This window comes from Mesitornis unicolor, unplaced genomic scaffold (genome assembly GCF_000695765.1).
Source record: "Mesitornis unicolor isolate BGI_N332 unplaced genomic scaffold, ASM69576v1 scaffold5553, whole genome shotgun sequence".
NCBI lineage: Eukaryota > Metazoa > Chordata > Aves > Mesitornithiformes > Mesitornithidae > Mesitornis > Mesitornis unicolor.
Window position 1 is genome coordinate 40,771 of NW_010176580.1, and position 15,231 is coordinate 56,001.

The window sequence follows — 15,231 nt, forward strand, 5'->3', positions numbered from 1 at the left end:
TGAAATGCCATGAGTTACTGAGTTGTAGAGAGAAATTACTGAGTCTCCTCCTACTACTGAAGAACCAACAAAACAAACAGGGAGGTACCCAAGCCTAGCCAAATTTAAAACAATTTTTTTTCAGTATCTGGCTTTGTAGTTGTTCTTGTTTCGGAAGGATGTTGGTTTGCCATTCAGAGCTATTACTCTATGTGTCCCTGTTAATCTCTTTTTCAAGATAGAGCTCCCTTCGTGACACCAGGATCCATGGGATTTATTAAAGCATATGACTCTTTCAGCAACATCAGTAACACTCAGAGCAACAGCTGCTAATTTCCCTTCACACAGAGATTTGTTACCAAATCATAATTTCTGGAACCAAAACTTTGAGTATAGCCATGTCATTTAATTTATCTGTGCTAAACATACTACACTTTCAGAAGACCAAGTTTTAATTCTTATTTGAGACTCGAAAATTGTACTTTGTGGGTACTTTTCCCTATTAATAGGCTACAAAGCACTAGCAGAGCCACTCTGAGTCCTGCTACATCCACTCCATCCTTTTATAGCAGATTTCAAGAGTCATAAACACATAGACATACATACACACGTGTGCATGTACTTTTCATACACACACAAAGCACTCAGCTGCCAGAACTCTAATGTGGCACACAACATGATCAAAAATTAGAAGGAGCTAAAAAGCCCAAAGTCATTAATGCAACACATTTGGGAGACTGGGAGAAGCATTCTCATATGATAAAAATAAGTCTTCTTATAGTCTCATTGTCAGAATTATTTTTCTATGATATCAGCTCAGAGCTGACACAGGCAGAAAGTCTTGGGAAATTGCTGTGAAGAGCATCTAAGAGCTGTTATCTCATAAGGCAGGTCAAATTTCTATAGGATCAAGGTAACTCTGAAACAAATCTGAAGCATCCTCTGACAGGAAAGACACTAAAGATTTTTCTTGACTTCCTCATGCGTCATGATTTCTTAGGTGTTTATTTTACTTTTGTATTACTTACCAGGAAAAGGATGAATTCTAGTAGCAGAAATGGTTCTTCTTGCATGTCTAGAACTCCTTCTTCTTAGAATAGTAAAAACTGCTGTTACTCTGTGTTTACAATCTGTTTTAAACAAAATGTGTTATCCTCAACTATAGAATTACATGCGGCACTGATTAGACAGAAAGCTGGTAAACACCTTAAATTGTTAAACGCCTTCCATGAACAAACAGAAAACTTCTGAAATAAGGTAATGAAGGGCCAGGTGTTTTATATTTTCCTGAATGAAATTTTCTGGAAATCCCATTCATGTCTGCCCCTTTCAAATTATTCCTTCCCTCCTCTATACTGTATAACTTGAACAAATTTTGGAAGGTTATCAAAGAAGTCCATGTTACAGTACAGGTTCAGACTCACACTGCTGACAGTGAAATTGAGTTACGAATAGCGAGCAGAGATCTAATGTCCTGAAGCCCTAAGCATGTACTGTAACAGTTAATGTCAAAGAAAGCTCTGGAATTGGTCTGAAGACAAGAGTGGAAGGGAAAAGGCAAAAGGACTGATTTCTAATTCAGCTCCTTTGTCATGGATCCGTAGTAACCTCCACCGAGTTTCTTTGGATGTTTTATTTTATGTACTCATGGAAATAACTTCATTAATGTTTCAGAGAGTCTCAGTGTCTGCCTAGCAGAATGTCTTGGAAGGTGTCAAGAGGAAATGAATAATTCCATATTTCTTAACAGCTTTCAGTAGTGAGCAGAAATTAAGAGAAAATCTACTAACTGAATTATGACTGTAAAAAATTCTTAGCAGCTACTTTAAGCACATAGTAATATTCTGCTGTGTTCTTTGGGCAGCACTAAAAAAGCAGTGTGTATACTTGCAATTGAGGGTGGCATTGTAATATAGTAATATCGTAATAAGGAATGTAAGCCTTAAATATTATTTTCATGTGCTTATTTTTTTGTCAGTAACATACTGATCTTGCTTATAATGTTATATATTGTAAATTTCACTAATAAAGCCACTATTCCTCTATTAACAGAAAATGTATTCTAAAACCAAGTCAGTAATTAGATGCCTCAAAAGAGCATCTTTTCCTTCCTGCTTGTGTCCATGACAGTTCTGAAAAACCTGCATTTTATAGAAAAGTGATGTTTAAGAATAAAGGCAGTAAATCATTAATCATCACTACTAATAGTTCTGCATTAAAAATGGGATGTTATGACTTAAAGCATAGAAAACTGTATTCATTACATTTATAGGTACCTTTGAAATTACAAATGCAAGTCCTTTAAATTACAGCACTTAATAGCCCACTTATAAAGACCTATTTATACTTTGTGGGATTTATATATATATAAAACAGGTCTCAGAATTTGGGTCTAGCAATAAGTAAAAGATCATGTATTTTAACCAAGATAATTTCCTTAGGAGTTGCTCTAATCATTTGGGTTAGGGGAGCACAGATTTGGCATTTATAGCAAGTATTTTGCTTATTCATTAAAATATATATGCATAAAATATTTACATTATGAAAAAAAAAATCACAGAAACATTGTGTGTGTGGTCACTCTTCTTCCTTCTGATCAGTTATGATTAAAGCCAGACTCCTATTGTCTCCTATCAGACAAAACTGCCTGTGGATACAGTCAGGATGATCAGGGGAATGGACAAAGCTCATCGTTTTTTTATTACCCCTGTGACCAAGGTCTCCATTCGGCAGCTCTGGACTACAAGGGGAAAGGGCATCCGCCTGGTAATAGCAAGTAAATACTGGTTGTCCGGAGGCACTCTGAACTGACACAGGCAGAAAGTCTCAGGAAATTGCTGTGAAGAGCATCTAAGAGCTGTTATGTCAGGTAACATTTTAAGTAATGCTCTTTTCACACTGATGAAAGGCAGTGTGCTCCCTGTGCCAGCTCCCTCTGACTTGGAATGAAAAACGAGGACCAGCAGCTGACAAGTGGTCAATTTTCTGAATTGTTTTTGTACAGAGGACTTTATCTTGATTGCCCAAAAGTCTCAGGTTCAGGGTAATCCTACACTTTTATTCTTGCTTTCTTCACTGGATATTGCTAGAAGATATACTGTAAATCCCTATTTCAGCCTATATCCCAAGTGAATTGCATAGGAAGAGCATGTCTTGGCTGGTGCAGGCATTCTGTAGAAATAATTGTTTCTGCTTCTGAACTAAGAACAATATCTTCCTTCTTTCATAGCAAAGTTTTAATCACTTAAAATAATCAGTAGTGCTGATTCAGAAATCACAGCAATACTTTCGTTGTTGAAATAACAGCAAAGAGAAGAAATGTTGTCTGAGGTTAAGAAGGCACATCTTGGTTGACCTGTTTGGGATTACACCACTGCTGAATTTAGATAACCAGCTTTTAGGACAGACAGCCAAGTGCATATCTATCTTGTAATTTTTCTTGACCATGACCTAGATGAATCATCTTCAGGAAGAAAAGGGTATTTCAATCTGCTTATATTGGTCATTGGCATTTCTGCTTAAGACTTGCAACAAGGTTCACCTGTCATTGCTTTATCTACTGGAATCAATTTGAAACCAGAAGTTCATTTCACTAAGGATCATAAGCCACCAATCATTTGTTAAAAAAAAACATATTTCATTCACCATCAACAAGCTTGGATTTGCATCCACAGTTCAGAGGTGAGAGGTCACAGTACCAATCATCTGAGTATTTCAGTCCCTCTATAAGAAGCTTTTACTATCTTACAATATTTGTGTCTGAACCACAAAAATAATCAATAGCTTTGTTATTGTAAATTAATACATTTTTCATCACATAGAAATTTAAATTCATGGAGATTAACTTTTTGTTACTTACAGTTTTGTTCATTTTCTTGGACTATTTTGTAGATGACAATTGAAATAGTAAACACAAAAACTACTGGAATCATAATAAGCCAAACAATCTTCGCCATACACATTGGATCTGTCCATAAAAGGTAGAAGAGATAAAATGAAGCAGGAAATCACTGGCAGACAAAAGCAGAACATTTGATCTTGATAGGTTATTTGACCATGCCTATCCCAACAGATGAAAATTTAAAGCAAAAGAGAAGATTATGACTTTTTTCTTTCAGCCCTCTTTGTTATTTGAAATTAGATTTCCTATCTAGAATGTAACTTCATTTTCACCTGTATCTATCTCCCCATATAAAAAATAGTTATACTTAGCTAAGTGAATGAAAACTTTTCCTATTTGTATAAAGTGTTTTATTCAACTCAGCCAGGATGAAAATGCTTTGAAGATCAACAATTATATTTAAGGTAGAGTAAGGGCAATACATATCCCCTCTTTGTTTGGATGGAGCACAGAAGGAACTGGTCCATTGTCCAACACTGGCCTGTACTTGCATTCCCAATCTCCTGGTCCATATAAGGCACAAGATTCTAAATATAGACATTTTCTTATCTAAAGGGAAGAAATACCACCAACAGGACCCCTCTGGGGAGTTCTTTTAACCAAAGCTGTCTTGAGGGAGAATCAGAGTCAGACTGGGCATAGGAGGCAGGCTGCTCTTTTGGACAACAGCTGCTGCAGAAATGCACCCACATTCCGCAGGGAATGAATTCAGTAACTTCTACAAGCCAGGACTATGTACTACAGAGAAAGTGTGTGAGGAACTTTCCTCCTTGGTTGTTCAAAATTCTTTGGCAGCTGCATGTCAATGCAGACCTTAGCATTGTCAAATAACTACTTTAAAAACCAACTACGTTACCATGACTCATATAAAATGAAATTACAGACTATAGCCAAACCGTGGTTTTCCTTTCCTTGGCTTAGAACAGTATAATTAGATCTACATCAACTTCCCTTGTGTATCTTCTCCATCAAGAAGTCCTGAGGTAACTGTCAATAACCCCATGTCTCTTTGAGGTAAGGACAGCTCATTCCTTCTAACTCAGAACTAAAAATATCTTTAATGCAGTCCTTTAGGCTCCATCTTGTAGTGACTTGTAATAACTTGTGTATCAGCCTTGCTTAGTGAAAGCCCTGAGCATATCTTTAGGTTTGTTTTGAAGTAAATAGAAAAATGATGTGTTGTTAATTTTTGTTGTTAATTTTTATTGTTAATTTGAGATAACGACTTCCCAGGTAAATCACCATTCACAAAGGGTGGTTAGCTCAGAGTTTTGATACAAGTTAGCAGGACAAGTTACAAACTGTACTGCTCTCATAGCTAGACCTACTTATTAAAACAAAACACTACAAAACAAAAAAACCAAACCAAGCCATAACAACTAAGCTGCCCTCTTTTACAGGATTTTTACCTGGACTTATTTAACATAGGTTTAGCCAACTCCAACACATGTATTTTTTTCCAGCAACGGTACGGCATAAAATGTATTTTCCATACAAAACTAAATGAATGTAATAATTCAGCAATTCCCAGGTGGCAAGGGTTGCATATAAACAAGCTGGAAGTCCTGACCATGGTCAGGCAATCAGGCAAAAAACTCCTGCAGCACAAAGAGAAATTTAAAAAGCTGACAGGCTGTCCCCTGGGAAAGCTAAGCCTAGCTCAGCTGAAGATTTCTCTTTTAAGTGTACTGTAGTAAGGCTGTATAGTAGGATATTGCAGTACAACATCAAGAAAAGGCAAGTTCTTCTGCCACTGAAGTTAACAGAATTTTTTGGTTTTGACTCCAAGACAACAGGGTTATGCCATTATTAAGGAGGGGAGAGGGGAAAAAGCTATTCCAGTTTTTGTCATACTTGCAATTTGTGAGTCTGCCACCACTAAGAGAAAAAAACGTGCAGACACTTACTTTGCTCTGTTGCTTCTATGAATAAAAGAAAGCCACAGCTAAACCTGCTTTAAATCACTGTAAAAGCTGTCAATTGCCTATTAAAGATTGTCTTTTACTAAGGGATGATCAAAATTGTATTCTTTTTTTGCAAAATACTTAAACACTTTCAAATGTTTGCTGAAAGCAAAGAACTACCTCCTGGAGGTTTTTTTGCAAGATTCATATTGTTTCTGGTTTGATTTTCATTCTGACTCTCCATTGTAACTTACATTCTGTGTAAGACTTCAGTTGCAGCGAAATATTTATACAGACATTTTGGTCTTCCATCATTGCTGCTAGACAGGAATGATTTAGGTGTTCTTTGGCTGCAGTTCTTCCTCTGAATATAGAATTGTTGATGTGGATTTCCAGCAGGTAGTAAGTATTATGTTGTACTTCTTCTTTCTCAGAAACCGTAGTGAAATTAAAATATTTAGAAAAATAAATAACATCTTCTGCTTTCACTTCAAGTGAGCCTTTTGCTTTTGGAACTAAAAATTAAAACAAAACTGTTATATAATGTGGTAGACAGAGAGCCAACTTTCAGAAAGAACAATAAAATAAGTTCTCTGTCTCATTTACAAAAACATTCAGTAGGCTTTTACATTATTGACTATGATAAAATGGACAAAAGCATACCATGTAAAGTTATTCTGAACAGATCTAAAGAGTATTGATTTTCTGTACAAAACATAGTTCCCCTGCAAATTATAGCACCTTTTTTGCTTTACTCTTAGCTTCAGAGCTTTTCATTTTTTGTTTTGTCATCTGTTGTCAAAAGTAACAGACATAAATCAAGCTATGAAAAAAATAAAAACCAAGTAAAAGCCATATAATGATAGCGATTTGAAGTATGCATCTAATCTATCTGCTAGCAGCTGCAGAAGGTCCTTGTTTCACTTCAAACCACACAAGCTGTGAGACTTGCACAATGTTAATAAGAAATAGGCAGGTGACACACAGTCAAAAGTGTTAGAGTTGTATAGGTATAACTGAGAACAAAATTTGTCCACATGTTTTTTGTTTTGTCATTTTCCAAACATATTAAGACAGCTTTTTTTTTTAAACAAGAAAATGATGCATTTGGAAATGAACTGTGGTTCTTATATTCATTACTTGGCCTGTTGCCCCTGTTGCTGACAAAGTTAGGAAAGCAAAATTCAGGGGCATCCTCTTCCCCAAAAGTTTTCTGTTACTTTGCAAGTGTACAAAAGGAATACGTTGCTCCTGCTCTGAAAAGAGGTGAATGTTGCTGGACTCTTCTCTGTATTGCTATGCCAATCTTTAGTCAGTGCTGCCTTCTATGAAACATGCAAGGCCATTTCTGATACTACACACTTATGGATATCATAGACTACAAGGACAAAAGTGGTTATTTCTTGTATAGCTGCCATCGGAATAGTTACTATCTTTGAAATAGCTTTTCAGATACTTGCTTACAACCTAGCTTCATATAATATCAGGAACAAACATGTAGAGTTCCTCAATTACATTTAAAAGCAAATTCAGCATGAAAACTGATCAGAGATTCTTTAAAAATACAACATATTTTAGAAAATTTAGCAAGATTAAAAGAATAAAGATGGGGATGTAAGAGCATTCATAAAAGTCAGATGGCAAAGGCCAAATTTGCCAACAGCAATGTTCCAGGTGGCTGCTGGATAAGGCACTCTTTTCTTTCTGCATTCCCCTTCCAGACCAATACAAAGGCCCCTGAAGATAATGACACACACACACACACACGATTTTATACAAGAACCTCAAAGGAAAGAAATCAGCATTTTGCTACCGACATGTTTCACTGACAGCCAGGAATGAATGCCACTGAGAACCTAGCATAAAACCTGCATTGTCTAGCCATGCAAAGGCAAGTTAAAGACACCACCATTCATAGGTTTGCAACCACGACAGAGAACCAGCAACATATTGCAATTTTCGTTCAACTACCAAATAAAAACATGTCTTTATGTTGTAATTAACTACTTCAAAATTAAGTATTTCTCTTTCTCTACTTACTTTTTTTAGCTGTTGGCTCTGATCCTTGATGATCAATAATCATACCTCTCTTGGATTCACACTCTGTGTGTTTGGTGTGGGACTGCTGTTCTCTCCTGGGGGACTGGCAAATACATGGAATATTTTGAAAACTGGAATGATTTACAATGGCCTTCAGTAAAACAGTCCAGTTTTCTCTTTGTTGCATTGACATTTTGCAAGAATCGTTGAAAGTACAAAGGGGAAAAGTGGTGTTATTTGATGAACAGGTATCCACGCATGACACAATTAAAGTGTGAGCTGTAAAAAAAAGATTACTAAGTTAGCAAGATAGTCACATCGGACACATGGACAAATACTTGCATGGAAGCATCATTTCACCCATCTTACGATGAAATGCACTTTCTTTCTTAAGGGTTATGGCAGCACATTGAATGCATCAAAAAGCAAGAGGAAGCAAGCACAGTCTTCTCACAACCTAGATGCTGCATTTTTTTGCTGAATTGCATGAACTCTTCTGTAATGCTAACTTGAATTTGTGGTGGTATTTAGTCACATTCATGTTTCAAAGCTGTTCCAATTTGATTGCACTTGAAAAGAAGATGAAAGCACTCATGTTTGAAGGGGGAACTTAGCCCTGGAACCGTGCAGTTCGCTATAATCAGAACAAAGTTTTTATTTCCAATGACATTGAAACCACACAGTGAAAACAGGCAGAAATGCTGCTGAATCCTCCTACCACACCTTTCACATTCTCTTATATTCAGTCAACAAACACAAACCTTAATTATGACCATTGGGTTTGGTATTCATAGCTGAATTTCAGTATCAAATTACTGTAGTAAGAGTACATTAATGCAGTTCTGGCAAGTAGCAAAATACACATAGAATGAATTATTAATGAGTGTTATTTTAGCTGTCTTCCACATTAAAGTAGGGCTTTATTGCACAAATCATGCATATTTACTTGAGTTAACTTTGAACTGTTTTTTCAATCTGAAAAAGAAAAAATTAAGAATAAAAAACTTCTGGAACCCCAACATGAAATATGTATTTATGAATACGAATAACCACTTCCTGGAGTTGATGCAGCACTAACCTATAGTTTGGTAGCTGAGCTTCCAATTCTAGTAGTACCCTTGCATCTCTATGAAGAGGAAATTTTGCATCTAACTCTGATTATGAGTAATTGGAGTAATACGTTCATAAATCCTTATGCATAGAGAGAAAAACATAGCCTTTAATTGCTCCCATGCCCAGCTGCAATCTGACAGCTTCAGCAGGCCACCTGTGCTCACGCTGCAGCAGGCTGACTTCAGAAACAGTTCAGTGAAGGATTTCAGAAAGGATATAGAAATAAAATCCAAAGTCCAGCACCAAAGTCAACTATCTTCACTTTACTACCACTACATCAGAGAGTCATAAACTTTTTATAAAACATAATAAATTGAAATGTAAAATACACATCCTATGCAGGTAAGAAAATTATTCATTTCAATACAAAAAGGGAAAATGTCAGACAAAATTTAGGGCTTGATGTCTCCCTGAGGTAAGTCAAAACATTTTCCTCAGAATGCTTACAATCTGACCTGCACAACCTGGAGTGCAGCAAGCTCCTGAGGTCAAATTCTTCCAGCTGAAGAAGGCGTTTTGTGCAGAGCTTCTCTGTGGAGAGGAGCAGCAATTGAATGCTTACTCTGCTCCCACGGCAAGGCGTGTGTGTGCCTGGGCAAACAGTCTGAAACCACTGCTACAGCTCCCAAGGTCAACTAACGGCAATTCCCCACCATACCCTTTTCACCAAGAAATCCGTATGCAGACTTGGGAATCCGCCAACTGTGCTGTGACAGTACAGGACTAGGAAGAGCATTTTTGGACTCACAGCTTAACAGTCTCCAGAGCTGCCTGTGAGCCATGTTGTAGATGTGCTAAAGGCATGTTAGCTGAGTGGAAAAAGTCTGAATGCTGTCCTGTTAGGGAGGGTGCTTACTGTTCTCTTGAATGAGCTCTATTGAGAAATCACAGAATCACACAATAGTAGGGATGGGGAGGGACCTCTGAAGATCACCTAGTCCAGCCCCCTCCTACAGCAAGGTCACCTAGAAAAGATCACTCAGAAACACGTCCAAGTGGGATTATGTGCCAGACAGAGAGCCGTGTCCACAAGAGACTTGCTCCTTTCTGCAGGACTGGGAAGCACCTCCCAGATGTAAACATCTTAGGAAAAGTGGAAAGGGTTTTGTGAAGTCTGAATGCAGAGAGCCTGAAGAGCTAAGAGGCTCACTGAGATAAAGTCATGCAAAGTATCTCTAGGAAACTGCTTTATATTCAAAGATTTGTAACCTGTATGCTTAATGTTAGGAAGTTCTGTGATTATGAAATTCCTTTAATAAGCCCCTATTTACAGGGTGTTTTTCCATAGAAAATCCAATTCCATTAAAATGGAATTATTCACAGGGAAGATCTGAATTTGTAAAAAACTTGCTTCCATTAAGAGAATCATAAATTATTTTGGATTGGCTTGATTCTTTTTCATTTGATCTATGTTATTCTGTTTTGAATCATTTCAGCAGTATATAAAATCACTTTTTTTCACTTTTTCACTGCTGACTTCACCAAAAATCAGCATTTTTTAAATCGCTTTCCTTATGGAACTTAGGGTCATCACATAATATTGCAGAGATACAAGGCCTACAGTACAACTTGGGGAGTACACAACTAATAGATTAAAGGATATACACTCCATCAAGTAGCTGGACCCAGAGCACAAGACTGGGATTGACAGCATCAGATTCCAAAATTATGACCTCCTGCTCTAAAGCAATGTAGTTTAAAGGTTCGATGACTCGCAACCAAACAAGTGGGTTGCTTCAAATATAAAGGAATCGTTTCACTTTTGGCAATGTTGAACTGTATTCTTTTGATAAACTTTTAGAGGCTTGGTTTTGTGCAAATTGATTTCCCACCTAAATGTCTGTCTAATGAGAAATTCCCTTTTTTTCCTCACTCTAGATTGAAAATAAATGCTGGAACTTCCCCTGGGATAAAACATCCAAGTTTCATCTACTTCTATCCATATACTTTCTTTGCCTGCCATTTCAGAGGTTATACTATAAACTTGAAGTACCCGCAACATAATAGTGATCTCAGAAAAGCCTGTGGAATTAGGAAGTCTCTGTTGCTCATTTAGGAACCCCTCATGGAGGAAGATACAGTGACTATGTTTCACATCTCAAAGATTTCTAGTAACAAATCTGTGCGGTGAGGCTTCATGGGGTAATCAGCAATTTGAAACATCTACAGTAAAGTAATTCTGTACATTTCAGGTTTGCCACAACATTTGAAATAACAGCAGTTTCCAACAGAAGGTCTTCAATGAACCAGAGATCCAAATTCCTTGGAATTTTCAAACTAAATAGTTCATATTTACTTTCTCATGTAATATAGTCTCTTAGATGGTCATGTAGTTTTTAGAACATCTGAAATATTAAAATAAATAAATAAATAAAATATCTAAAATTATTCTAATTTTCCAAATATAATGCTGTGCTGTATTCTGCTCATATAGTTCACAATCTTATTTTAGACATGTCATGATTTACACCGTATGTAGGTATCAGAATTGCAGTGATCACACTATTGCAGCATAAAGTGTCTCCAACAGGAGCAATCTAGGAAAGTTATGGAAAAATGCAATCACTCTTCGATGTTTGACAGTAAGGTCAATGTTTTCTTCTGGTAGCAGTCATGTAATTGTTTATTTGCATAGTTTGTGCTACCAAGTACTTTGATTACTTCTGCATGAAGGTAAAACACTAATTACTCCAACATCTTAAACTGACTCATCAATTTTATGATATTCAAAACTTACGACAGCTTACCAGGTTTGTTTATTTATAAACTATAAAAATCTATAAATTATATTCTAGTTACCATCATGTTTATTCTTTGTGGTTAATGAAAATAGAAATGTAAATCTAAGCAATGTAATCTGGATATATTTTAATATTATTTTTTGTCAGAAAATTATTCTTCATAAATGGTTTAGTTTATGATGTCTGCGAACACATACCATTTGTCAAAGGGATGCTTTTTATTATAAAATTTATCTATTAAAAAGCTTACTTAGGAATGAATGTGACAAAGCTATTTTAATATTAATTTATGTATGGATTTTTAAGAAAGGACTGAATGCATAACTAACACACACATATTTAGAATTCGTCCTAAATCCAGTATCGAACTCTAGGATCACTATGATGTATTTGAGATTTATGTTAAAAGATTTGCTTCACTCAGTTTACTTGTTCTGCACTACTTTTTGTCAAGTTACCACTGCGTACCTCTTTTACAGACAGCGTCTCATACCAGAGAGTAGTTGCACACCGTTTTATAGGTGCTTAAGTATAGAAACTTTAAAAGAAAGATATTTTTAAATACATGAGTACCTGCTATAAAAGAACATACATATTTTAACTACTCCTTTACTTATGAAGGTACAGTTGCATGGAAATAGTTAGCAAAAAAATTGTAGTGTACATAAATGAATTACAAAGTCCTTTCAAATTACCACATATAACAATAACCTTGTTAGATAAAAATCTAACAAAAAAAAAATCTATATGCTTTGCAAAGTCCATGTGAGACAGCATCCTAACCATCACTTTTAGGAAAGCACATGCCAACTATTCAATTGCAATCAGACTATAGAATAAATAAAAGATTATTGTAAAAGCTGATCACTCACCTTCATGGATTTTGAAAAATTCAGGTAAACATAAAATAAACATGGTAATTATTCCTAGTACTAATCTAAAGAGTTCTGATTTTCTGAAAAGCACGCACATGTCACTGAAGCACTCCCATCTAGCGTGGTGCTGGTAACTTCCTTCCTGATTTAGCTTTTAACATAGTGCAGACTTTATGTAAAATAACGTCTATCCATTTCCGCTTTCTAATACGACTTTTCTTTTTACTTCTTGGTACGTTAAGTTGCAGAGAGCTAAGTTCTGTTCTTACATTGGCATAGATAAGGATGATTCAAATAAATACACTGAAGATAAAACTCATGTACCACAATGAAAATAAGAGAAAAATCATGCATAGAAAGAATTTTATTAATTTGGGGTAGTATTATTTTAGGAATATCACCCCCTAATGGCCAATTTCATATACCTTATAAACAGCTAAACAGTAAATGAATCATCTTTGTGAAGGAATTTTGTTCTCATTTGGCCAAAAAGATTTAAAAAAAAAAATGAGTCAGATCCTCATTATAAAAATTAGTCAGAACCATGAGTCAGATATGGAGATTTTATTGTTTTGTTTATATATACATGCATTGGGGCTAGGAGGGAGATAATTTTGTGTAATACAGACTCTTTAAGACTTTATTAGAGTATTAATTTGATAATTACAACCTAAAGTTTCTGATCTGGCAAATAAGTGATGTACTAAGTACAATGAACTGTGTGTGAGATGCTAATATTATCATTGCTGCTACTGTATTCTTAAAAGAAAACACATGTGTTGTCAATTCCTAGAGTGTCTTCAGTGTGTATGTTACTATCCTTTACACTACAAGAACACTGGATAGAGCCTTTACTATTTCTATACATTGTAGTCACAGTTTTTCAGCTAAATTTTCCAGTTAAAAAAGTGAAGTCTTTCATTCTGATAACCGCCATCATATTCCATAAATTCTTCTTACAAATAAGACTCCAAAGAATATTTCAAAAAGTTCTGAATAAAAGTACTTTGAATAATGCATATGTAAAAAGAAATTATTTTACTCAAATATAGAGTACATACAGTATGAAGGATTTAATTATTTCTGAAAACTCCCTTCTGATATAGTATTTTTCCCACAACCCATTAAATATGGAGTATGACCAAAATGAAGCAATGCTGTTGAAGTTAAAATTAGAAATGTCCTACAAACCTGAAATGCCCTTTTTGTCATCTAGTTATCTCAGAAGATGAGTAAGCCAGGTGGAAGCAAAGACAGTGTTCATTCTATGGAAAGACTCTTAATGGAGCTGTAGTGAATATAAATTTGTTAATACAATATTTTAGATGTAGCAATTTCATGCAGTGAAAGCAACGAAACCACAGCAAAATGAACTGATTTTTTTAGATAGTATGGTACAACAGAAGTAATAAGGATACAAAAAATCATAAGTATGAATTTAGAATGTAAAATACACTCACTGCACAATTTATATTAAACATATGTTAACATATTAGCTTTCCTATGAGAGACTGCATGGCCCTTTAAGTATCTTCCGTACCAGTTATTTGTATTTTCCTGGTTTCGAGGTTGCATGGTGTTCACCCATCCTTTCTGCCCAGAAGGAATGGAGAGAATACTGGAAAATAACAGGAGGACTTCCTCAAGTAATATGTGTATCTATTCCTTTCTGATACATCCAGACTTTCGCTGCTGTTGGTAGTAGCCAAGGTCAGAATAGAAATTGCCCTGAAGGATCACACCCAAGTTCAGCTAGATACAGTAACAGCCTGTGGAATAATATGTTGAGTTTCAGGTTCTACAGAAGGTTTCCAAGAACTCTGCAGTAAGCAGGTGGGGAATATCTATTTTAGGGCTATTGTGGTCATATAGTTTAGTTTAGTTTAGTTTCTGAGTTCAGAAGGCCCATGTATGATCTGTCCACACATTCCTGAGGGACACCCTAAGCTTTAGAAACTATTACCCTTAGCAGTCGTGCGTGTGTAAACTAGCTGAAACATGTGCGTGTTCAGTGTGGCCTGACTCTACAACTGATGTGAAAAACATGAGTTTTCTTTCTTGGGGACACGTTCCTCTCTACCTAGCTAATAATTTTTACACAGCTGGAACAACTAGCACCTTTGAAAAACCCATTCTTCAGTCAAATTTAGTTAAAAATGGCTAAATCATTTAAAGTCAGCCAGTATGAAAACTGACAGGCAAAGCACGCAGCCATGTAGGCCACATTTCCTTACAGAATTAGGCAAAGAAAGCACTATATACCTCATTACTGCATCAAATTCATACTGCCACGCCTCAGCAATGATCTTGCAAGCCCTTAAATCAGTTTTATAAGTCAAAGGCACATCTGACTGTCACACAGTCTATTAATTTGGAAAATCATTCTACTTCTGGATGGCAGAGGTCACTGGTAAGGTGTCGCGTAAGGAAGCCGGCAAGGGCTGGAGCGTATTTGCCCATCAGGCGGCATTCACAGGTGCCAGGGTACTGAGAGGAGCAGCTTCACGGTTTCGTTGTGTGTCACTGTAGATTTATTTCAGTTAAACAAGGGAGCGGGAAGTTACAGAAATGCTCAGCTTTCTGGCTTTAAAAGACAGGCAAGGGCACCCAGGGACAGGATGAGGCCCTTTACAGGGTAAATCAAGAGAAACCCCACAAAAAAAGGAACTACTCGCCCC

At 36.1% G+C, this 15,231-nt stretch overlaps 1 protein-coding gene across 1 annotated transcript in view; it reads right to left on the reverse strand.

Annotated features, from left to right (window-relative positions):
• Positions 1-12,756, reverse strand: part of TMEM156 (transmembrane protein 156) — a 23,037-nt gene extending 10,281 nt beyond the window's left edge. The window contains 6 exon segments of the mRNA XM_010181775.1: positions 1,008-1,109; positions 3,839-3,946; positions 6,039-6,299; positions 7,825-8,103; positions 12,551-12,695; positions 12,697-12,756. Coding sequence (XP_010180077.1) covers positions 1,008-1,109; positions 3,839-3,946; positions 6,039-6,299; positions 7,825-8,103; positions 12,551-12,695; positions 12,697-12,714 — 913 coding nt within the window. The 5' untranslated portion in view covers positions 12,715-12,756.
• Positions 12,757-15,231: the final 2,475 nt, after the last annotated feature.